Raw genomic sequence first — 23,207 nt, 5'->3', positions numbered from 1 at the left:
ATCTGAATTGACAAAACATTCTGAAGTGTATCGTATCTAATTGATCATAAAGTTCAGGAAATCAGAAAATATTGTGCATCATCAGTGATAACTAACAGCCGTGCGTCTATAACTATAGTATCTCACTTCTTATAGATGGTGACACTTTTTTTTTTTAGTTTTATAAATAGCTACTGGTCTCATTTCTGCTCATGGAGAAGAAACAGGATAAAAAGCAAGAGTGACACGGAGGTCGGCAGACGTGTGTAAGCCCCCTAAGTATAACAACAAGAATAACCAAACCCCGTCGGCTTACGTCATCCGTCTGGCCTGTGCCAGGAATGAAATAATCCCATTAGGCTGATTAAAGGGCTGGGTAACAAGAGGGCCGGGAACTGCCTCGTTTGTAGGACTTGATCTCGCCACATGCCTGCTCGTTCCAGCCGAGCGGAGCGGGTTGTTTCCGCCATCCCCAGGACCTGGGTCACAGAGACACTGAGGACTCTTCCGGGGGAAAACATCCCCCTGGAAGAGGAATTTAGGGACATAGTGAAACATGTTCTGTTCATTCAGTCACTTTCCATAGGTATTGTCAATTTCTCCCACTTCCCTCAGCTTCCTCAAGCTTGTCACTGAAGATCTAAAGGGATCAGTTTGTGAAAAGTAGGAAAAACAAATGGAAATGTTGTGTTGTGTAGGTCCAGCTGTATTGTAACCCTTTCACCTTTCTGTGTGTTTCTCATTGATCTCTCTCTCTCGCTCTCTCTCTCTCTCTCTCTCTCTCTCTCTCCCTCTCTCTATCGTTCACTGTCACTTCAGGCTTCAGGCCATTTGCTTTTTCAGAGAGCTCAGAATGTGCTGAGAACCAGGAAGAGGACAGAGAGGAAAGAGACAGAGAGAGGTGGGGCAGAGTTTAACCATCCAATACTTGCCCCTCTTTAAACAGCCAAATGACCCTGAAAATATGTGAGACAGAAGGTTAGCATGGTGTGTGTGGCGGGTCGGTGAGTGAGTTGGATTTATGGATCTTTCTCACTGGTGTTGATAGGGGTTGTAAAAGCAGAGTGTCCCTGGAACAGAAAGAGATGTGGGTATGGAGCTCAGTCTGGTATGCATTAGGTGGGTCATTAGTGACCTACGCTGCCCTAATTGGCCCTAATTAACGCGTAATGCAATATGACACCCATACACCCAGATGGAACCTATTGTCAAGTCCTTTAGCCTCCACTCCAAGGATAACAGGGTCTATTCTCCAGGCTCCAGGAGCAAGAATGTTCTCACTGGGAGGAAGTTCTGACTGCTTTTCTCTACAGACGTGTTGTTACTTTTTCATGCTGGTCGGTCATTTCTATTCTGTTGAAGTACAACAAGTACAACAACTTTGGCACTTTTATTGTGTATTTTGTCATCTATGTTTTGGCATAAATTTGGTTTCCTCCAGCATAACCACAAACAAGTATGCACACATGCGCAAGTTCAGGCATGATGACCCTGACGAGGAGGTGTATGTGCTTGTGCACGTGTGTGTATGTGTGAGTGTGTGTGTGTTTGTGGAGGACAGCATGTGTTTACCAGTGTTATAAACACAGGGATGCTTTAGTGATTCCAGCAGTGGGCCCTCAGGGATCACTTTGCTCATCCTCAGACTGAAGCCTCTTGAAGCCTCCCTCTTCCAGAGCTACAGCCCCCCAACCTCTAGCACTGCAACAACAGCCTCTTTTGAAAGTGTAAAGAGGGAGAGAGAGAGATACCAGAGAGCATTTGTGATTTATATGAGTATAAGGAGAGGGTAAAAGAGCTGTTTCTCATTTGAACAAAATGATACTAAACAGAACTATTGGTCTGCTGTGTCTCCACTTTCTCTCTCTCTCTCTCTCTCTCTCTCTCTCTCTCTCTCTCAGGGTGACTGCCCAGAGGAGCATTGAGGATGCCGAGGAAATCGAGCGGGAGCGCAGACGCAGGGCACGGGAAGCCTGGCGTAAAGAGCATGGGCTCTCTGCAACTGACGGGCCCTCCCTGGACACTGAGGCCCCTGCAGAAGCCACCCAGTAAGTTATGGGGGAAGTATTGATATGGGGGATTAAGTTAAGTGAGGGAAAGAGGGAGAGAGAGAGAGAGAATCCTCAGTGATCACTTTTCTGCACTATGCCATTTAAGTGTGAGTGTGCTTTGCCAAATCACCTCGGACTCCAGGAGATGTTGACTCATGCGCTGAATCACTCATCTCCCCTCCCCAACCCACATCACTCACACACACACACACACACACACACACACTCAGCCTCTCCATTTCTCTTTCAACACATCACCTCTCTCTCTCTCTCTCTCTCTCTCTCTCTCTCTCTCTCTCTCTCACACTAACACACACACACACACACACACACACACAGGCCTTTCATTACTCAGACCCTGAAGAATGTTTACTACACACTGTCAGAGAGATCTACTGAGTGTCATGGCCCTTAGCATGACCGCCTGTTTTAATCACAGAGTTGTAATTATGGACTGTGTCTCCTGCATCTTCTCATCTCAAGAAAAGGAGAGAGGAGAAAGGTCCTCTGACTCATGCATCTGCAAGTGTGTGAAGCCAAACTGCTAACTTCAAAACAGGTAGCTGGGAAAGTGCCTGTTATTATGTTTTCATTACGAGGATGTACTGCTGCACTGCGCTTTGAGCTTGTACTCTCAAAACATTCCATCATTCAAAGAGCATTGGCCACACATTCCCACACATGCTGTTAGGTCATACTTAAGAGCTTTCATTGATGTGATTATTTATAAATTATAAATAGGTAGATCATATCTCTCCAGACTCTCTGAACGAACCATAAAGCAGTTGATTCGCCATGTGTAAAATAAATCTGCTTTTAAAAGTCTTGAAGCTCATGTTTTCATGCTGGGCTATTCGTTCTTATATCATACTACCTGTTTTTATGATAGTAGCCATCTGGTCACCTCCGTTTCCTATTATAGCCAATCAGCTTAATCAACCTTCGGAATGTGCTCCAAATCCCTTTCAGGCAGCCCCCAGGAAGATGTAATAGATTTCCATCACAGCGGCCTTTTAATGAACAGGCAGAGGAAAGGGCAGCTGTGTGTATCATTAAAAATAACTTGCCTCAGTTTTCCCTTTCATTAATGAAGCCCTTCTCAGATCCCTCCCGTCTGCACAGGCTCAGGTGCAGATGTTTTGGTTAACCTGGAGGGACCCCTTTGAAGTATACTTACGAAAGTGATGAGAATCATGCTGTTACTGTGAGGAAAGGAGAAACAAGGAGAAAACATGAATTCATGTACAAAGAGCTGTTCAAAAACTTGCAGAACTGCAGAGAGCGGCCGTTTTGAAAAGATTATTTTGGGAGACCGTAGAAGAAACTGTGATGGAAATGGCTGGAAATCACGATAATCCTTTCACAGCAAAATACCACAGTTTGATATACTGCAATGTGACAGCAGCAAACGCAGACATGGTAATTATATGGAAGTATGTGTACTGAGTTTCCCCTCATGTTTGTGTTTGGCCTGTGATGGAACTGGCTTTATTTATGCATGTGTTGTCATACGTGATTGTTTGAGACACAGCTATGCTTTTTCATTTTTTATGTTCCGTGGCAAAGTCATGGCTGCCGGGAAGGCCGAACAGTCTGACTGCAATGGTGCAGTGTGTCGTCTGCCGCACGTCAACACGTGCGAGGGAACATCCAACCCCCTTTGTACACTAATGCTTCAAATATGCTCCCAGCTGTTGCTCAGCCCTGTTAAAAAACCACACGATGCAGACAGCAGTGTGATATCACGCTTTGTTGTTGACACCTCTTCCGTGCCACCCAGTTGTGGTGAAATCAGGTGTCGCTGCCTCCCACCCGCTCGGCTTGTCCGTCAGCGGGCCGCCTAAGTGGTGTAGCCTGCAGCGGGAGAGGATGAGCAACAACCAAAACAGGATCACCTTTGGAGAGGGAGAAAAGAAAAAGAGAGAGAGAGAGAGAGACATAGAGAGAGAGAGAGAGGGAGATAGAGAGAGAGAAATGAAAACAGTGAAAATACCACAGCTCCATCTGTTTTCTGTGAGCTGCGTTTGATCTCGGGGATGCCGGTGGCAATGGATGGACTTTACTGTTCTTGGTGCGAGTGTGGTTTCTTTCCCCCATCTGGGTGTTTACATTAGCGCGCAGCTGCAGGTGTGTGTGGGCCACGTTGTGCTCTTTCCCCTCCCGACATCTTAGGCCCATGCTTGGCTGAGTTTAAGATAGCCCAGATGCCTCGTAAATGATTATGAGAGGCAGGGTGGCTTCAACCATTTCTCACAGTATGTGATTGCGAGGATCATTCACACATTCACACGTTTTTCTAATGAATAGTTACTTGTCAATCTTGATATTAATAAATGATATGAACTCAAGATTCTTCAGGCATCTAGTCAATGAGTCATCTTGTCATCTTATTTTCTACATCTTCTGACCATGTGTATTCCAGGTCAGCCCAGAACTATGCAAGTCCCTCAAAGACCAGTGGTTCTGGGGCTCTGGAGGAGGATGAGGGCTTCAGCGACTGGACCCAGCGCCTGGGACAGGAACGCAAGCTCAGGCTGGAGAACGGGCGACCCTCGGAACCTGAATCTGCTGAGCGGGGAATGAATGGAGGCGCCAAACACACGGAAAAGATGCGATGCGCCTCCTCAGCCACAACGACCAGGCTGCAGAGGCCACAGCAGGACGGGCAGAACCATGAGGAGGTGGGGGAGGAGGACGTGCGTTTGGGAAGCAGAATGAGTGAGAAGAAGAGGAAGGAGTTTGGGAGAAAGGAACACCATCAGACACACAGAGAGATGCAGCAGAACAGCAAAGACGTGGTGAGCCCGATCAAGAAGAGAGGAGAGAGCGAAATAGCAGATGTGGATGAAAAGGTAGGTCCTAGACTGCTGTTTGTGTTGAACTCATACTACATCATACAGTATGTGTGAAGCTGATCACTGTAATACGGGGTGACGTGGAGCTTTGGCGTTTTCTTTCCATTTAGATGAAGAAGAAGGAGGTGAAGGTGTCTTACACATCCAAAGTCCTCATGCAACATGATGCCAAGCCCAAGAACAGCAAAGAAGATATATCTTTGGAAGAAACAGCTTCACATGTGATCAGAACCAAGAAGACTCTCAGGTACTCACCTCGGTCAGAAGACAGCATGACATTGAGAAACATGAGAAACATTCTGATTCATTCATCTTGGTCAGTGTCCATGTACAAGTGTCAGTGGTCTGATTTATTCACTGTAGTCAGTGTCCATGTACCAGTGTCAGTGGTCTGGTTCATTCATCATTGTCAGTGTTCATGTACCAGTGTCAGTGGTCTGGTTTATTCACTATAGTCAGTGTCCATGTAATAGTGTCAGTGGTCTAGTTTTTTCACTATAGTCAGTGTCGCTGTACCAGTGTCAGTGGTCTGGTTCATTCATCATGGTCAGTGTCCATGCCAACCTGTGCTACAGTCAAACTCTAGACAGTCTTCCTCTCCCTGAGAGTGTACATTATTGGTTCCATTCCATTTTCTCCTCATATCTGCAGAAGCCCAAGCCAGGCCCAGGCCCAGGCTCCCCGGGACGAGGAGGGGGTGTTCCTGGAGACGGAGCAGAAACTGGAGAAGATCAGGCGCAGCCACCAGGAGAAGGAGAGCCAGGAGCTGGAGCAGCTGAAGCAGAAGCAGGTTGAGGCCGAGGCCGAGCTGGAGGAGCTCAAGACGAGAAGGGAGCTGCGGCGCAGGGTCCGCGAGGAAGAGGAGCGCAAGAAGGAAGAAGAGGAGCAGCAGAGGCTGGCCAAAGAGGAGGTGGATTAGTGTGGATTAGTGTAACACACACTGAAAAGCTGACACACACACACACTCTTCCATACACCCACCATGACACATACATATACTGTACATGTTTATGTTGCTGAAATAGAGCAGAAAACAGATGCACACCCAGACATCCTGTAAACACATCAACTTCCTGACAAACACTGCAAGATGGATAGATGCTGCGCTGAGCCTGAGATGTAATCTGTGTACATGGTGGAGGCGCCCTGGCCAGTTAGCCTGACGCTGAACAGCTGTTCCTCTTAATACCAGGAGGAGAGGAAACACATGAAGGAGGAAATCGAGAGGAGGAGGATGGAGGCGGCCGAGAAGAGGATGAAGAGTATGAACACGTCCAACCTGGATGTGGAGGAGCCGTTCAACCCGCTCAATCCCAAGAGCCCCACTGTGAAGGTAAAGGCAGATCTACTGTAGTTCCACCATTAGGTTATGACTTACCATATGTTGACAACTGCCAGTTGTTACCTCCACTAATACATTAATGTATTCATTCATTCATCACTGGAATGCTCATTCTGATTCAGACATAATTAACATTATATATTAAAACATATTTAACTTTACTTTTCTACAGCCAATCCCACCATGTTTTGGGAAATAAATGCATTTTTTCATCAGTAGTAATAATCAAGCAGTAATATTGATAAAGGTGTTGTACAGTACTCAACTATGGCTTTGTTTTTACAGATTGCATTCAGTAAATCCCTGTAAGTTGCATGCGTGTGTGTGTGTGTGTGTTTATGGACTGATGCATTTAAACACACATCTGTTTGTCATTTGCTGTGGTTAGCGTGTCTCTGCGTGTGTGCGTGTGGAGCGTGTGCACTGTTTTTGGTACACCTGACATCCAAGCCCTGCGTGACTTCTATTAAAATGAGTTATTAAGCCCATACTTCAGTATACTTAGGTACCCTGCCTTTTATACTTAAAAACACCTGCCTGCTTAGGGTGTGTTGGATGAGTTTCAGCAGCATGGCACGTTTCTCTTTGTTTCCCTTTGTGTGTTTGGTTCTTGTGTTCATTCACTTATTCATTTATTTGCTTGTTTATGCATTCTGAGGCAATCCACATTACTCATAAATGTTCCTTATGAGTAACATAAGTCTCTTTTAGATAATGAATCAATGCATTAATGTTGGCATTCTAAGAGATCCATATTAATGACATTGTCTGCTTCGTTATGACGTTATATACTTGTAGCATGTGGCATAATCACAGGTAAACCTTTTGTTAAATAATGAAATTCCTTGGTACAACCTGTTTACAGCTGCTTGGAACGCATTTGAGTTTACTGATGGTAATTAAAACTAGACTAAAGCACATGCTGTGCTGTGCCATTCCATCTCTTGCCGTCGCCTGGCGACTTTGGGAGGCTGTGGTGGTGCATCACCTGGCACCGAGTTGCTACTTGCCCTCTTTAGCATCTTTAGCATTTGCCTCTGCTTGCATGTGTAATTTCAGAGGGAAAATGAGGAGAGATTGACAGCTGAGAGTACATACTTGGTGAGTTGGAGGGGGGGAGGGTCAAAAGGTTGCTTTATGACTAAGGCTACACTGTTACACAAGGCATCCCATTGTGGGGGCCCTGAAAGTGGAGACTGCTAGCGTGAGTTGGGGGCTTTGAAGTGTGTTAGCGGGAGCCAGCCGAGTGGGAGATGACCTTGCTGCCTTCACACCCAGACACACTGTTCTCATTCACTCACCGGCTGAAATATGATGAAGGAGATGAAAAGGCCAGCTCATTATCTCATGATATACCACATCACAGCTTCACCGAAGCCTTTGCCAGAACGCATGCTTGATTTGGGAAGAATGAGAGTCTGTTGTTAAGTTTGTAACCTTAAACAGTGATGATGTCTCAAGCGTATAGTGTTTATGGTAGCTAGCGGTAGCTATTTCAGTTCTCACTGCGTGAAACATGTCAAACATGTAAGTGTATCCATCCTTGTCTTCGTCCTACATCTCAAAAGACTATTCTCTGCTCTTTCTGTTACTTCTGTTACTGTCATGTTTCGTCTTTAGATCACAGAGCGGACAGAGTCCTTGAACCGCTCTCTGAAGAAGAGGTAAGCATTCATTGTTGAGCTACTTCCACAAACCTTTTCATACCAACACTACAGACTCAATTTCTATACAAAATAACTCCAGGTCTGCACAAATCGCTTGGAAAAACCGGCTCTGCATGTCAATAAACAGAGGCGAATCTCTTGGCCGAAAATGAAGGTATGCAGGCTAAATGGCTGCTGTCTTAAAGTAAACACAGGCTGAGGGGCTTTAGGTCACCTCTCCACTCTAGCGGCGGATCACCTTTGTCAGGGTTGATTTATGGCATGGCTAACTCTAACCAGATGTGGGCTGCATGCTTTCTCTGGTGGCTTGTGAGATATAGCCCCGGACTGCAGCGCAGCTCCCAGCAGTCTGAAGCCGGAGTTATCAGCCCTAGACGGCCCTCCGGCGTGTAAAATCCCCACCACCACCACCAGGCTTCTTTTTAATAGGAGCCGGGGACTCGTGGTTGAGCGTAGGCTACTACAGGATCTGGCAATCAGATCTGGAGGGAGACAATGAGGCAGGGACAGTGAAGAGGGGGATGAGTGATGAGTGATGAATGACACCCATCAATCCCCTGTCTCCCTAGCTGACCGGCTCACAGTGGAACAGCAGCCTATAGGGCCTGTGGGGGGTGAGACTACTGGACCATGTGCTGCTCAGCATGCTCCCACATACGGTACCACTCTCTGAGGACACATGGCCATCTGGTAACTTTACAGGCTCTTGCGCTGATAGATAGCCTGCCTCCCTTAAAAAAAGGATTTTCGATCATGTCCGCACCTCTCGTAAGAAAAGTCCTAGTTAGGTGTTTTGTGGGGTTGCATTAATCTGCACAAAATGGTACGTCATAGCCCAAGGTTCTGGTTAATCACAGGGCCAGATCTCTAATGACTCACACATGCCTTCCAGACACACTGGCAGATTTTAAAATATCGCTCACAAGTAAGTCGACATAGCAGACCGGGGCCATTTGGTTACAGACTCTGGGTAAGGTTTTTCTCCCAAAATGGACAGATTTATTCCCATGCAATTGAGTCATGGCCTGGGCCTCAGGGCCCAGGCTCACTCTGAAAGCACTATGTGGTACTAACTCTCATGTTATTCAGGGAGCTTTATTGGTACGGTACCCTGGAGTGATCAGAAGGTTCAGTTTGGCCAGCGTAGACAAGAACTGTTCCAGTAAAGTAAAAAAAAAAAGCATCTCTCCAGAGATGGTGTGAGAGAATGAATTAAATCTCCAATGTCTGATCACTGGCAGCAGAGACAAGAGAGAGCGCTGGCCCCCAGACTCACTGGGAACGACATCTTTCACAGGGAAGAGGCGACCAGTCCAGCCCTCCTGCACAGGGGCAACCGGCCAGATTCCAGCCTTTGTGTTTTTATTACAGCCTGTCATTTCGTTTTTGCTGTGCTTCTCTGTGTTGTGTTTTCACATGCTCCGGCTCAAGCAAAGTTGTTTGTTTGTTTTGCAGCAACAGCTTCAAGAAAACCCAGCCCCCTCTGCTCCTCTCCAAGATAGACGACAAGCTGGAGCAGTACACGCACGCGGTCGAGGTGAGCCTCCCGCACGCCAAACCTCTCTCTCTCTCTCTCTCTGTCTCTCTCTCTCTGTCTCTCTCTCTCTGTCTCTCTCTCTCTCTCTCTCTCTCTCTCTCTCTCTCTCTCTCCTCACTCCCTAAGCTCTGACCCTTTTGATCTGGCTGCTGCTTGTGTTGATGTGCTGATGCTAATGTGCTGTCCACTTTTCCACCTTTCCACCGTGTGGACACACTCACATCAAGGCATGGCTCACATGTTCTGTTGTTGAGTCACGGCCCCCAGGGCAAGCGCTGTCACCTGCTCTTTGACACACGGTGTCTACGCCAACGATTTAAGTATAGTGTGTGGTAACTTAGCTGCCGTCAGTGTGTCACTGTGTCTCTGTAGGGATATAGTCAATAAAGAGGATTGTGAGCTGGGAAAATGCAAAAAAAAACTTTTTTAATGAAAACAAATCAATAAAAATGTAGGATTTTCCCAACAGTATTGTCTCCAAGTTTGAGGATTTGTCTTTCAAATCCAGCCCACCAAAGTTGTTTCACATGTTGGCATTTAATTGTGTTTCTGAATTTGATTGAGAGTAAGAACCACACAATGTTTGATCCAAAATTGAAACTCCAGCCCTTTCCTACCATTCCCCCATCAATCACACACACACACACTCACAAAAATGTCACACAGTGCTTAGCAGTGTCTGGGATGAGTGGGTGTTCTGGAGTCTGGGAGATGAGGTCATACTGCTGGCTCAGCATTTGTTCACATGATTTGTTCCTTTGCCTGATCTTCACTTCCTGTGGGATGGTTACAGGCCCACTGTTTCCCCAAGGCATGATTACCATCTCCCTCTTTCTCTCTCATTCTCTTTCCCTTTCTCTCTCTATTTCTTTCTCTCTCACTCTTTCTCTCTCTCTCTCTCTCTCTCTCTGTATCTCTCCTCTAGTCGTCTCTGAGTGAGTTTCCCTCTGTGTGTCTTCCTCTCTTTCTCTCTCACCAAAGGAGCTTTGACATGAGTGTCTTGCATGTTGTCGCAATGGCTAAAATCATTACACCTCAGTGTCTGTCAAACTCTCACAGGCCGAACACATAAAAACATAAACTGAGCGGCAGGCTCCATGATTTATCCCGCATCCCTGACATTGCTCTTGTTAAACGCCGCAGAGTTCCTCAAAAGAGGCCAAGCCAGCCAAGGCAGCTGTGATGGAAGTGCTGAGTCCTCCGACGCCAGTGGCCTCCACCAAGAGCCTGTTTGAAGCCGGGGAGGCCTGGGCCCAGAACGCCCCCCGAGGCCAACCCTCTAAGGTGAGACATCCCTTCATCTGCTCCCCTCTCTTTCATCCAGAGTGACTTACGGGCTAGTGAGTGAGCAAACGCACGCAGTCTCAGTGGTTCATGGACTCTTCGACAGTTGAGTACATGGACCTTGTTAGGACCTTGTCTGTGCTGTGAGGAATGAACTGTGGGAAACGTGGAACATGTTGGGAATTCTGACCTGCCCCTTAGGGGCTGCACACTATTTGTGCACCGTTTTCTGGCGTATTTCAGTGTAGTAGCTGCGCATTCTCAACCCATGTTTTCATGTTTTATCATTATGGACCGATAGTTTTACTCGTGTTTTCAGAGTTTCTCTGATTATTGTAGTTTTAGCTCTACTGTAACACTGTATGGTGTTAATAACCATGTTCATTTCGGAGAGAGAGAGGGTGGTTTAAGGTAAACGCTGCAGGGTCAGGCAGTTCGTCTCTGAGGTGCAGAAATAATAACCATGGCGACTGAATCAGTGGCCAGGCGTATGAGAGGGTGCTCGGGTTGTGTTTGTTTTTACTCTCTCCCAACATGGCCTGGGGGGAGTGTGTTTGTGTGTGTGTGTGTGTGTGTGTGTGTGTGTGTTTGTGTGCGCGTGTCTGTCTGTGTGTGAGTGTGCGTGTGTGTCTGTCTGTCTGTGTGTGTGTGTGTGTGTGTGTGTGTATGTGTGTGTGTGTGTGTGTGTGTGTGTGTGTGTGTGTGTGTGTGTGTTGGGGGGGGGGGGTGTTCTCCCTAACACCTCTCTGGGACAAACCCTGGCAAAATACCCTCCTTCCTGGTTTGCTCAGTGATGGCTTAAACACAACCTCTGTTAATGTCATACCAACGGTATTGTGGCAGGAAAATTCCAGGACATTTGAACAAAAACATCTGTGTTTGTGTGAAAGAATGTTGTTACAGTAAAAATAAAGGTTTAGTATTACGGGAGAAGAGAATGAGGATGTTGATGATGATGAGGAGGATGATGCTTCTAAAAACTATTCTATGTTTCTTTCTGTGACTTAAGTCCTGAGCTCTAAGCAACATACACAAGAAAACAAAAATCATTGTCATGTACAGTGTGAAAGAAAGAAAGAAAGAAAAATTAATTTGGAGTCTTTAAGATCCTAAATACCACACTGTGTTACAGGAGACTGAGGGGATTAAAGTGGGTGTGGCTGATCTGATAACTAACTGGGTAAAAGTGAATCCTGACGGCAGCAACAGAAACCCATCCAGACCTGCGGTGAGTTACCCCCCCCAAAAAAATCGAAATCACTCAAAAGCAATCCCATGACTTGTTTACTCTACTCCAGCTTCTAATTCTTCTCCAGTATTGTAGAGACTGTAAATAATGCTATTACATGAATGGTAGATCAGCAGCATTTGGACGTCCCACTCTGTCTTTCCTTTGGCCCAGCTATTCCTTTCCTCAACTCCCACTTCTCCTTTCTGCTTTCTTCTCTCACCCGTTTCTGTGGTTGTGATCGTTCGTATGTATGTGTGTGTGTGTATTTCAATTCCAAAATTAAAAAACAGAGATTCACTGATCTGATCCTAAATCAATTTGCATATCTTGAACTTTTCTGACAGTACTGTGATCATTCAGTGTTTACATTGCTTGGTTTTTGAGTGCTCTGTATGATATTGGTGGTTCTGAAACAGAAGAAAAGAAATATGCAAAAACATATGGCTATTTATGGCAAGTTAATGCTGATGATATATGACCAGATGTGAGTAAGTGTTTTATCCGTCCTTCAGGGTAGATTTAGTGATGTGGTCATACTTGCTATTCATCATCTCAGAGTTTCACAGCAGTCCCAGCAGAGTGCTGGGGCTCCCTAGATGGGAAACACCTGTGGCAGACCAAAAGGGGAAAGGAAATTGTGTTGCATTGAGCACCACCTTGTGGATTTCAAGATTACTGCAATTAACTCTTAAATACCTTTTCTACCTCGCTACCTGCTGTGAAGTCAACCTTTTTGCTGGACCTTTCACCTACATCTTATATTACAAATGCCAAATGTTTCGATGTACTTCTCTAAAATGACAAAGTTTAGTTACGGGTGAAAGTTACTGGTATGTTAAACTATTCAACTTCATGTCAATGTCTGCTTCTTCTTGATGGATTGGTATTATTAGCAGGGAATGCTGATTATTTCTCTGTTTTGATCCCAGGATGTGAAACCAGGTGATGTGCTGCAGAAAAAGAATATGTGGGAGGTCATAGGAGAGAACTCTTCAGGCAGACCTGGATTAGGAGGAAAGGTTAGGTGATGGTAGTCTCACACGCAACCTTTATTTCAGTTTGTCTCATGATCTGCCTGATTGTTTGTGTGTCAGTTTGTCTCACATTTGGTTGGTCTGTGAAAAATCATCAGAGCAATTTGTGTTATGTTTTAAGGGCCTTTCGCCTGGGAAGAAGTACAAATTTGTTGTGACTGGCCATGGCAAATACGAGAAGATCCCCATGGATGATGACGATTATAGTGATTTTTCAAATGGGAAAACAGGTGAGATCGTTGTGGCACAATCACCCTTTTCTCTGTCAAGATCTGTCTATTCAGAATGATGTGCATGTTAATGTTAATTGAATAATAATGGCTGTTATTTGATAGCTTATAATCGTAAAAAGAAGAAAGTAAAACATTCATACATGGCAAGAATTTCCCTTGTTGTCATATTTTATATACTCTTATACAGTGTAATAATTTGCAAAAATTCAGACTTGGTAACAATTTGTAATCAACCAATATACGGCAGTTAATTATTAATATTTCTCATCACTCTTGTTTGAGATCTTTTGTCCAGTGACAGATAAAAGTTGCAAGGGAAGTGAAAGTGCAAATTGTTACCAGTGAATTAGTACACTGCCAAGAGAAGGATTAAGCTCTAATTTCAAGGTACTGAAAAGATTTATGATTTAAGACTGAACGTGACACAAGAGGAAGGATGAGGACTTGTGGTCGGTGAGGCACTTGCTCCTTAAAGCACCTGCCATGTTTTAGGGCAAAGGGTATTCATTCTTGAGTATTTTTACACACAAAAAATTACAAATTAAAAGTCCCAGAAAACGTCCAAGACACATCAAATGTAGTTTCATATAAAAACGTGTTGACATGGCTTACATAGCTAGCAAGTTTTGGTATTTTATGGCTTCAGGATCACACAATGCTAAATGCATGCTGACCTAATTCCACACTCTTCCCAGCTAGTGCAAAGTTGTTAAGTGATAGAAAATATGGATTACAGATGCCCACATGGTTTCTAACACAGTATGACGTACTGTCATACATGACAAACAAAGAGCAGCAGATATTATGTACAGCCACCGGAATGTTTCCCTGCTGCAGGGTTAGCGTGGAATGTATAGGAAATGTAAGGTTATTGGGGAGAACTACATAGTTCTGGGGAAACAATGTAACATGTAGAGCATGGAGAGGATGTCATTATTTGGGCAGTAATCTAATTGCTGGGCAGTAATTTCATTCATTTAGTTTTGATCACCCGGAGCCAGAACTACCATTATTTGTTATGTGGAAAGCCTCATAAAAACAAATAATTAAAAAATCCGATATTAGATTTATTATTGGGGTACAGAAATGCTTAAACTTAGAACCATTCTTAAACTAAGGAACATGTGCTATATTTCCCGCACATATGCTAGTCAGTACAAAAATGACTATTATGGACCTTCTCCCAATCAAGCGGTTTTATTAGAAAAATATATAAAATAACATTAAAGCTAACACAATGTACTTCAAATCTGAAGCATCTTACACATGGCTGTCAACATAGACACAGTGTACTTGGCCGCATTTAAATGTCATAACATCCATCCATGCATTGGGAAAAGCTAACAGCCAAACTTACTGCATACTCACACATACCACACCAGCCTCCACTGCCATCCTTGTCCTCTACAAATGTCAGCCATGCACTGGGAATAACAGTCACTTTCCAATGAACCACTCCACCCCATCACCCTCCTTCCTTTGCAGAGGGTGCAGAAATACAAAGCTTTGATACCAGACACCATGCTGCTCTCTGACGTCCTCCACATACAGGCTGACCACCACCTATACTGTGCCCTTCAAGCATGCAGTAACCCTAAAGCATGCAGTAGTCGCCGAGATCTCACATGCACTGCATATCCATCTGTTTGCCTTCTTCATGTGGATTCAGACAGCACAGTATTTACTGCATGCATCCCTGTCATTAAACTTCTCACCCAGTCCTCCAACTTCCCATATCATGGCCACTTCCCCATCTACCCTCTCCTCTGCCTTCCACTCCCATGCTTATTTTGTCTACAGCTCTGAATAGCGCCTGCTGCATATGTCAGACAAGCCTTTATGCTGGGATGTTACACTGAGTACACTGAGAAAGAATATAAGAAAGGTTGCAGTAAGCTTGGATGATCTACAGTAGAAACTAAAGAGTAAAGTGAAAATAGGCAAGAAGCTGTGTATTCCCTATCACAAAATATCTTCTTTTGTAAAGCACCAAAAATACTGATTTGACCCTACCATGGCTTATGATTAGTAGTTTTATGGCATTCTAATTAGTGTTTAGTGCAGATAAAAATCAACATTTCTGATGGGTTCACCAAAAATCTATGCAATATACACAAATTATTGAAATGCCATCCAAAGGAAATTGTTGGGTGCGCATGAAGTGCCGTTATAAATAGAGTAGACTCAAGTGTAAAAAACAAAAGTAAAGCACAGAGTGTATTATGCATTACAGTATATATGATATATATATATATATATATATACATTTTAAATGTATATATAAAATTATATATAATATCTATGGACGTCTAATTCTTCTCCCCTTACCTCCCAACCTCCTAATATAGGCTTCTTTTGCCCAACAAATGGGAATGGAGATAGACTTTTTAAATACTAGAGATGTTTGGAGAAATAAATGAGTTTACAGTCTGCTCTTCAAGTGCAAAACTGGGCAGTGCAATCTAAATGTTTTATTATCATGAAAGATTCAGAGCTTGATTGATTAATTATTAGAACTGTACACTATTTATTTAACAAGAGAAAGGAAACAGATTACCCATATCAATTAAGCTTCAGTGGGATTTGAAGCACTGAATCCTCTGGCTGTTCTGTTGAATTGTTTTGGTTCCTCATCCTTTATTTTGCGACCTATGAGGCCCATTTCAAACACGGTGGACATCTTGGTCACTGGTCGGGATGCTGCTTCTCTCAGCTTTTTAGCATCGAATCGTGGACTGAATAGGAGGACTGGAAGGCGATGGGCGAAGGCAGGGATCTCCTGGGGCTTATCCTCTTCTTTCTCCTCCATCTCCTTCTGCTCCTCCTCACTTTTGTTGGCATTGATCTGTTGCATGATATTCTCTTTGCTGGAGAACATCTGAAAGAGGAGAGCATCCCACATCAGGGGAGCTCGCGGGGCGGCTTCGTCCGCAGTCTCCTGGCTAGATGCTGGGGCCTCCTCCTTATCTTTTGTCTCGGCAGCCTGCTTCAGAACGTCTCCATTGGGTATGTCTTTCTTGGACTCTGTGGTGGAATCTGGCTTATCCTCTGGGAACTTAGGTTCCTCCACCTCCACCACCATGTGCTTCTTGAGGCGTGACCATGCGCTGACCTTTGATTTCATCATTCCCTTAGGTTTCAGCATAGCTTTCAGGAGAGGCTCTGCTTTTGGAAAGGTGCTTTCTTCTTTCTCTTTCGTAGTTGTTGTAGCTGTTTGTTCACCAGCCTTTGATTCAGCTTTTTCCTCTTTAATGGGTTTTTCTTCAACCGCCAGTTTGTCCTTTGGTTTAACTACAGGTTGGGCCCCACTCTTGTCAGTTTTAGGTGGTTCACTGATTTTGGGTTTGGGACTAATGATGGAACTAATTGATTGTGTCCCTGATGCTTTCACAGTTGAGGTCTCCAAAGCAGAATCTTTTGGCTTAGCTGGTTCTTTAGACACTTCACTTTTCTCCTTGACAGTCTTACTTTCAGCATCTTGTTTCATTGTTTCATCCGAGTCTTTCTTTGCCTTTGAAAATAGAGCTGCAATTTGTTTTTGTGCAGGAGAGGTCTTAGTCTCAGGCGTTGGCGTCTTTGGTTTAGACGGTACAGAAATTGCAGCTTTGGTTTTTGGTGTCTCTGTTGCAGAGATTTTAGGCACAGTTGAGGTTGCTGGGCTCTTGGCTTGTTTTACTTCAGTAACCGGTGGTTTAGCCTTCTCTACCACTGGCACTGGTTTAGTCTTAGCCTGTGATACAGGTAGTTTCGTAGCCTCTTGAGGCTTTGCCCCCATAGAAGCCTTTTCTTTAGTACTCGGCAGACTTGGTACCTCAGCTACAACAATTTTTGGTTTAGGTGGTACAGAAATTGCAGCTTTGGTTTTTGGTGTCTCTGTCGCAGAGATTTTAGGCACAGTTGAGGTTGTTGGGCTCTGGGCTTGTTTTACTTCAGTAACCTGTGGTTTAGCCTTCTCTACCACTGGCACTGGTTTAGTCTTAGCCTGTGATACAGGTAGTTTCGTAGCCTCTTGAGGCTTTGCCCCCATAGAAGCTTTTTCTTTAGTACTCAGCAGACTTGGTACCTCAGCTACAACAATTTTTGGTTTAGGTGGTACAGAAATTGCAGCTTTGGTTTTTGGTGTCTCTGTCGCAGAGATTTTAGGCACAGTTGAGGTTGCTGGGCTCTTGGCTTGTTTAACTTCAGTAACCTGTGGTTTAGCCTTCTCTACCACTGGCATTGGTTTAGTCTTAGCCTGTGATACAGGTAGTTTCGTAGCCTCTTGTGGCTTGGCGCCCACAGAAGCCTTTTCTTCAGTGATCAGCAGAGATGGAACCTCAGCTACAATAGTTTTTGCTTTCTGTTCACTGGGTTCCTCAGCTTTTGGCACTTCTTGTGAGGACATCTGCTTCTCAGGTCCTATAATTTCTTCAGGCTTTGGGGACTCAGCAGTTGGTGTCCTTGGCCTGGTCACACTGAAAGAGGGTGCTGTAGTCTGGATACCCCCATAGGCAACATAGGCCGCCGGAGTCAAGCCATAATAGGTCTTGGGTGTGCTCTTTGCACCACTGCGTGTTGGGGTCTTGGGCCTAAGTCCTATAATTGGTTTCAATGCCTGGGCCTGGCTTTGGGCTGACTTTAGTTTTGGAGGTCCTGCTGGAGGTGTTGAGGTTTTAGCAGCAGCTTTTGGCTGCTGATATCCAGTTATTGATGGATCCGGTTTATAATCTTCTTGAGTGTGAGTCTTAGGTTTCTGAGTGCCAGCTAAGCTCACAGAGGGTGCTGTTGGTGGTGGTGGCCCAGAGGCTTCTTTGACACACGTCTTTGGAGTTGATGCTTGGGCCTCAGGTTTTGAAATGACAGTAGGTGTTTTAGTTTCCAATGGTGTCATCTGAACACCACCATTTGGAATACTTACTTTGAGCTGTTCAGTTTCTAATGGTTTCTGGCTTACTTCTCCAGTAACAGAGAGTGAAGTAGGTGTTTTAGATCGCCTTCCCTCAGTGTATTCTGGGGAGACAGCAAATAACATTGGGTTAGGTCTTGAAATTTCAATTACAGGTGTCGTGGCACGGATTACATGATGCGAAGGGGTCTTTGGTCGCCCAGAGGGAGTTTTTGATGCAGTTAACTCGAATGTTGGTGTTTTGACTCTGTTGATTTCAATTGTAGGAGTTAAACCTCTTTTCACTTCAGAGGAAGGAGTTGTACCTTTTTTGAGATCTGATGTTGGTGTTGCACTTCCTTGCATGTCCGATGTCGGAGTTGTCCCTCTTTTGACTGCCGAAATTGGTATTGTTCTGCCCTGAATATCAGAAATTGGTATTGTTCTTCCCCTCACTTCAGAAGTTGGAGTTGTCCCTCTTTTGACTTCAGAAGTTGGTGTTGTTCTTCCCCTCACTTCAGAAGTTGGAGTTGTCCCTCTTTTGACTTCAGAAGTTGGTGTTGTTCTACCCTTCACTTCAGAAGTTGGAGTTGTCCCTCTTTTGACTTCAGAAGTTGGTGTTGTTCTACCCCTCACTTCAGAAGTTGGAGTTGTCCCTCTTTTGACTTCAGAGGTTGGTGTTGTTCTACCTCTAATTCCAAAAGTTGGAGTTGACCCTCTTTTGACTTCAGGAGTTGGTGTTGTTCTACCCCTAATTTCAAAAGTTGGAGTTCTTCCTCTTCTGACTTCAGGAGTTGGTGTTGTTCTACCCCTAATTTCAGAAGTCGGACTCGCTCCTCTTCTACTATCAGACACAGGTGTTAAAAGTCTCATAGGAGATGTTCCTCTTCTTGTGTCAGGTGTTGGTGTTCTACTCCTGGGTGATGGCGATCGTCCATAATAAGACAGTCTTGATGTGTCATGCAGTGGTGGTGGTGTTGTTGACTCATAATATGAGGTCTTGGCAGTATATATTGTGATTAGGGGAACTTCAAACATAGGTCTAGAGGTCCTTTTGGCATTGAAAACATTAAACTTCGGACTTGGCGCTTTGTGAGTCACCAAAGCCGTAATTGTAAGGTGTTTGCTAGGCTCAACAGTCTTAGCAGGGGCAAGGGGCACAGTATAAATCATAGGCCCTTGAGCTGCAGCTGGCTCCGAAGCTGGCTCTGAAGCTGGCTTTGAATCTGGCTTTGTTGCAGCGACAGGGAGATTTATCTCAGGTCCAGGGGCAATGGCAGGGGCAGATGTAAGGGGAGACACGGGAGAGGCAGGAATAGCACCATGCAATTGTGCCTGAGCATAGGTAGCCGGCCCTAGGAGCAGAGTTAGTCCTACAGGCCGCGGCGGAGGTGTGTATGTGATACGTGGAGTCACCGGGCGGGCCACGGCATGGATTGGAGCTCCATACGGCTGAGGGGAGATCTTTGCTGTCATGCCATAAGAGAAGGCTCGATGTTGGGGATACGGGGAAGCCACGTGCTGGTAGAGGGGTCTGACACTGAATCGGGGGTGCAGAGTTATGCCCACATATGTTGGTGTCTCGGGTGTTGCGGGAGGCGTGGAGTGGTCACTGTGCTCCAGGTCAGGACTGGCCTCATTCACGGGGGACAAACTCGAGCGGAAGGGGACAGCCGTCTGTTGAGCTTGTTGGGCGACCTTCTTTTTGGCAGCCTTCTTAAGCATCTTCTGAAGGCGGGCATTGTCCTTGCCAGGTTTAGGCAGCAGGGGTGGGCGGTACTGCTGGGACAGCAGGCCCGGACGGGAAACAGCCCCGTAACTCATGGCCATGTGTAAATCAGCCCCCTACAAAACAACACAAAAGAGTAATTAATTATGGTTAAAACCGATGTTATTATCTTAATTAAAGTATGCCCATAATTTATAAAGATCTAAGCATGAGACATGCACATTTATGCCTTTGCAATTAGTAAACAAATGTGTGGCCAAAGCTGAAGAATTAAGCATGAATTTCCACATTTCAAGTATGACACTAGATATTTTGCTGTCAAATGTTGGTCTGATTTTTATATGTGATTTTGCTTTATTTTTTTTTTTTTAGGTGAATTATGCCATGATGACTTCTGAGACATCAGTGATAGTTGGTCACCTAAAGGGAAGTAGGGTCCTGTGGTATAGTTTTACACAAGCCTTCTCTCATATATTGTAAACGCTCCTGCTTTGAAAATCACGCCATAGGCACCTGAAACTCATGTATTTTATATGTTCCCACTTGCAGTGTTAGCTCTAGCTTTGTTCTGTTGTTGTCAAGTTTTGAGATTGAGTATTGAGATTTATTTGATGTCTAAGATGTCTGTCTATGTTTGTTATGTATTAAAAAGAATTTAAATGTATCATCCTAAAAGGTACAAATGCTTTGTCTATGCAAGCTTTACTGAACTCCTACCATTTAATTAAGCCAGTGGATCTTCATGAATGATTATCAACGATTTCTTCAAGGTGATGAAATTTTAAATTGGCATCAAGTCTGCTTTTGCTTATTTGTTAAACTAATACTAAAACAAATACACCTGCTGTTTTTTGTCTACATGTTTTGTGGAATGATAATGAGCATGTTTGAACACTTTGTATTTTCCACTCTGTACTTTTTAACCTTTTAAGCTATTTTTGTAATTCAGATTGGTATGGAGTTTGAAAAAGAGGATCTTATTTTTTTTTATCTTGCCAATTCCCCTGGACATTATCCTGTGATGCTAAATGAGTGTTGCATCCTGTGATAACCTGAGGATACATATTCCATTCAGAGAAAAAACATTATTTTCTGTTTTACTGATATATTTTCCTTCATCTCTGGTACTAAACCTTCTTCCCTTTCCATTATTATTTAATGAATTGCATTTTAACTCATGATGATAAAAATGATCTGCCTTTCACAAATATCAAACACATATTTGAGATCTTACTGCTATGATTATATGTTTCTATAAAAGCTGAACACTGAGTAAAACCCTCAGCATCTTCAGTCTGGTCTATATCTGTATCTAAGTGCCCTGCTTGAGGGACCTTTTTCAAATTGTGAAAACATTTGAGTAGGAATATCATTAACTAAATGATCTATATCACAGTCATTGTTCCTTTGAGCAAATTATTGTGACATTTCTTTTAAGTCGCAAACCTAGCTTGTTAAATTTAAAATCGCTCACCATTGTGCATTGAAACACTTACTCTAGTTCCATCCCTGTATCACCCCTGTTCTCAAAGCTCTGTTTTGTTCATATGCAATAAAATATTTTATATGATTGTAACAGCCTTTGAGTCAAATAACTTCTTTGCCATTCTTATTATTGCCTCAACACAAACATCTGACAGGAGAGAAGCACTAGCACGGCAGTGGAGTTTACCGTGCCTGGGGTTAGAGTCGGGGGGAGGCCGGGGCTGCTGGGTCCCTGGGCCTAATTTTAGGTGGAGCGCCAGGAGAAGAAGAGCTGGTCACTCTCTCTGTGTCATGGCGCTCAGTTCCTGCCCACTCTGCATCACTTTCACTGCTCTGTAAATCAACACTCCAGCGATCCTGCCCTGGGTGGGGCTCTTACACGGCTCCACCGTCCTGAGAATGTATCCGTTACATTATAAGTGACAAAATTTACAACCGATCAGTTTTTTCATGGGGGTGGGTAGGAGAGGGGGATGGGGGGTTCAAAGAACTGGCCCATTTCAAAGCCCACTGTCTCTTTGAGCATAGCTTTTGGTTTTTAAATGTTCTTGATAAAATTGTGCAGAATACATTGTTATTTAGCTCTGCTAAAAGGAACACATGTTCTCCCTATTAAAAAGTTTTAGTCTTTAAAGTAGAACTAGAAAAATACATTCTTACACTGTAGGCTCCTGCATCTGTTATTAATCTGGCAGTTTTGGATTATTTGTGAATTTCATTTAATAAGAAAGTTTAAACCTTATTTGAAGACCTAAGATAATGTACTCCATTATAACATAAATCAAAATGTTTATTTCAACAATATCATTCTTTCCAGGAACATTAACTAGGTCCATGTTGAACAGTAAACTAAAAATGTCTGACTTAAATGCTCTTCTCTTGAAATGTAGGCTAAAGGAGGCCTGACAGACTTTTAAAAGAGCCTCCCACTCCAGCAGAAACTGAAACTGAACCTGCTAGCTGACACATGAGAGGAGGTCATCCTTTTAAGGCTGTGGTAGGTTAAGCATTCTGGAGCACCTCCAAGAGGCAAGTTCAAAAGAGGAAAGCATAATAATAGCCAGGCAATAAAACTAAGCACTACATAATTGCAATTAGAGAATCATCCTTGACAAAAATAAGAATTGCAAATGTACAAATACAGAGATGGTGTGTGTGTGCATGTGTGTCTGTGTGCTTGTGCGTGTGTGTATGTGTGTGTGCGCCTGCGTGCGTGTGTGTGTGTGTGTGCGTGTGTGTTAAATATAGCCTTACCAGATGATGATTGTATAAGATGACAGATGGCACACTTTAGACAGTCTCCTTTGAACAAATCAAGAACACCAAGACTCAAGATACATGAAATGACCCATCAAGCTCTGATGAATGTAAGTACAAAATGATGACCACACAACATTGATTTGGTAACAGTTACAAATCATTTATGAATGACAAGGGAGGGTTTCATTTTAAGTCATACAAATCTTTTGCCAAAAAGAAAAACATCCCGCCTTCCTGACATCCATTTGCCCTGTTCAGGAGGCCCTTCCACATTCTCAAGACTCACTGGACTTGTGGAGTTTACGCCTACTTTAACGGGGGCATCTTTGTACTGCTACTGCTAATTTTCCTGAGCTCACACCATGCCGGCAACAACCAACGCATCTTCCGCAAGCCGCACGCAAGCAGAAAAAGTGAAATGGGTAGTTGTTTACCTGTGAGACTGCTGCTCGCGGGGCTGCCGGCTGCTGCCTGCTTGTCCCAGCCTGGTGTGTCAGAGCAGGCGGCTCATGTCAGGCTCAACTATACCCCCTTCCTACAAATGGAAGAGACGGGCTCCATAGCAGTCCAAAAATAAAATCGGAGCCCTTTACTCAGAATGTGCTCCGTGGTGACGAGACACAGGCACCAGCAGCAATGCAGGGGGTGTGTAGAGC

General features: G+C 44.2%; 2 protein-coding genes across 9 annotated transcripts in view; one reads left to right on the top strand and one right to left on the bottom strand.

The window, feature by feature from the left end:
• The window catches only part of lsp1a (lymphocyte specific protein 1 a), a 27,013-nt gene extending 5,561 nt beyond the window's left edge, over positions 1–21,452 (top strand). The window contains exons 2-14 of one of the 3 annotated variants that reach the window (XM_080842322.1): positions 1,881–2,027; positions 4,453–4,882; positions 4,996–5,132; positions 5,537–5,795; positions 6,081–6,218; positions 7,287–7,328; positions 7,848–7,891; positions 9,350–9,431; positions 10,575–10,715; positions 11,848–11,943; positions 12,876–12,965; positions 13,102–13,210; positions 20,179–21,452. In XM_080842322.1, coding sequence (XP_080698448.1) covers positions 1,881–2,027; positions 4,453–4,882; positions 4,996–5,132; positions 5,537–5,795; positions 6,081–6,218; positions 7,287–7,328; positions 7,848–7,891; positions 9,350–9,431; positions 10,575–10,715; positions 11,848–11,943; positions 12,876–12,965; positions 13,102–13,210; positions 20,179–20,204 — 1,741 coding nt within the window. In that variant the 3' untranslated portion in view covers positions 20,205–21,452. Of the gene's footprint in view, positions 1–1,880; positions 2,028–4,452; positions 4,883–4,995; positions 5,133–5,536; positions 5,796–6,077; positions 6,219–7,286; positions 7,329–7,847; positions 7,892–9,349; positions 9,432–10,574; positions 10,716–11,847; positions 11,944–12,875; positions 12,966–13,101; positions 13,211–20,178 lie in introns of all 3 variants that reach the window. The other 2 variants (XM_080842321.1, XM_080842323.1) reach the window with 2 other exon arrangements.
• Positions 14,392–23,207, bottom strand: prr33 (proline rich 33). Of its 6 annotated transcripts, none has more exons than XM_080842316.1 (4): positions 22,986–23,207; positions 22,546–22,593; positions 21,479–21,684; positions 14,392–19,922 (listed from the first exon to the last, which is right to left on the bottom strand). In XM_080842316.1, the coding sequence occupies exon 4, from the start codon at positions 19,905–19,907 to the stop codon at positions 15,780–15,782; it is 4,128 nt and encodes a 1,375-aa protein (XP_080698442.1). In that variant the 5' UTR covers positions 19,908–19,922; positions 21,479–21,684; positions 22,546–22,593; positions 22,986–23,207; the 3' UTR covers positions 14,392–15,779. The 6 variants fall into 6 exon arrangements, with proteins under 6 accessions (XP_080698442.1, XP_080698443.1, XP_080698446.1 ...); XM_080842317.1 differs by having other exon boundaries at positions 21,484–21,684; XM_080842320.1 differs by lacking the exon at positions 21,479–21,684 and having other exon boundaries at positions 14,392–18,202; positions 18,404–19,922.

The sequence above is a fragment of the Sprattus sprattus genome (genome assembly GCF_963457725.1).
Source record: "Sprattus sprattus genome assembly, chromosome: 7".
NCBI classification, from domain to species: domain Eukaryota; kingdom Metazoa; phylum Chordata; class Actinopteri; order Clupeiformes; family Clupeidae; genus Sprattus; species Sprattus sprattus.
The sequence above is the reverse complement of the archived record's forward strand: the minus strand, read 5'-3'. Positions and strand labels throughout refer to the sequence as shown.

Bases quoted from the DNA above. Each gene is read 5' to 3' on its own strand.
- prr33 (XM_080842316.1), bottom strand. From the start codon at position 19,907: ATGGCCATGAGTTACGGGGCTGTTTCCCGTCCGGGCCTGCTGTCCCAG.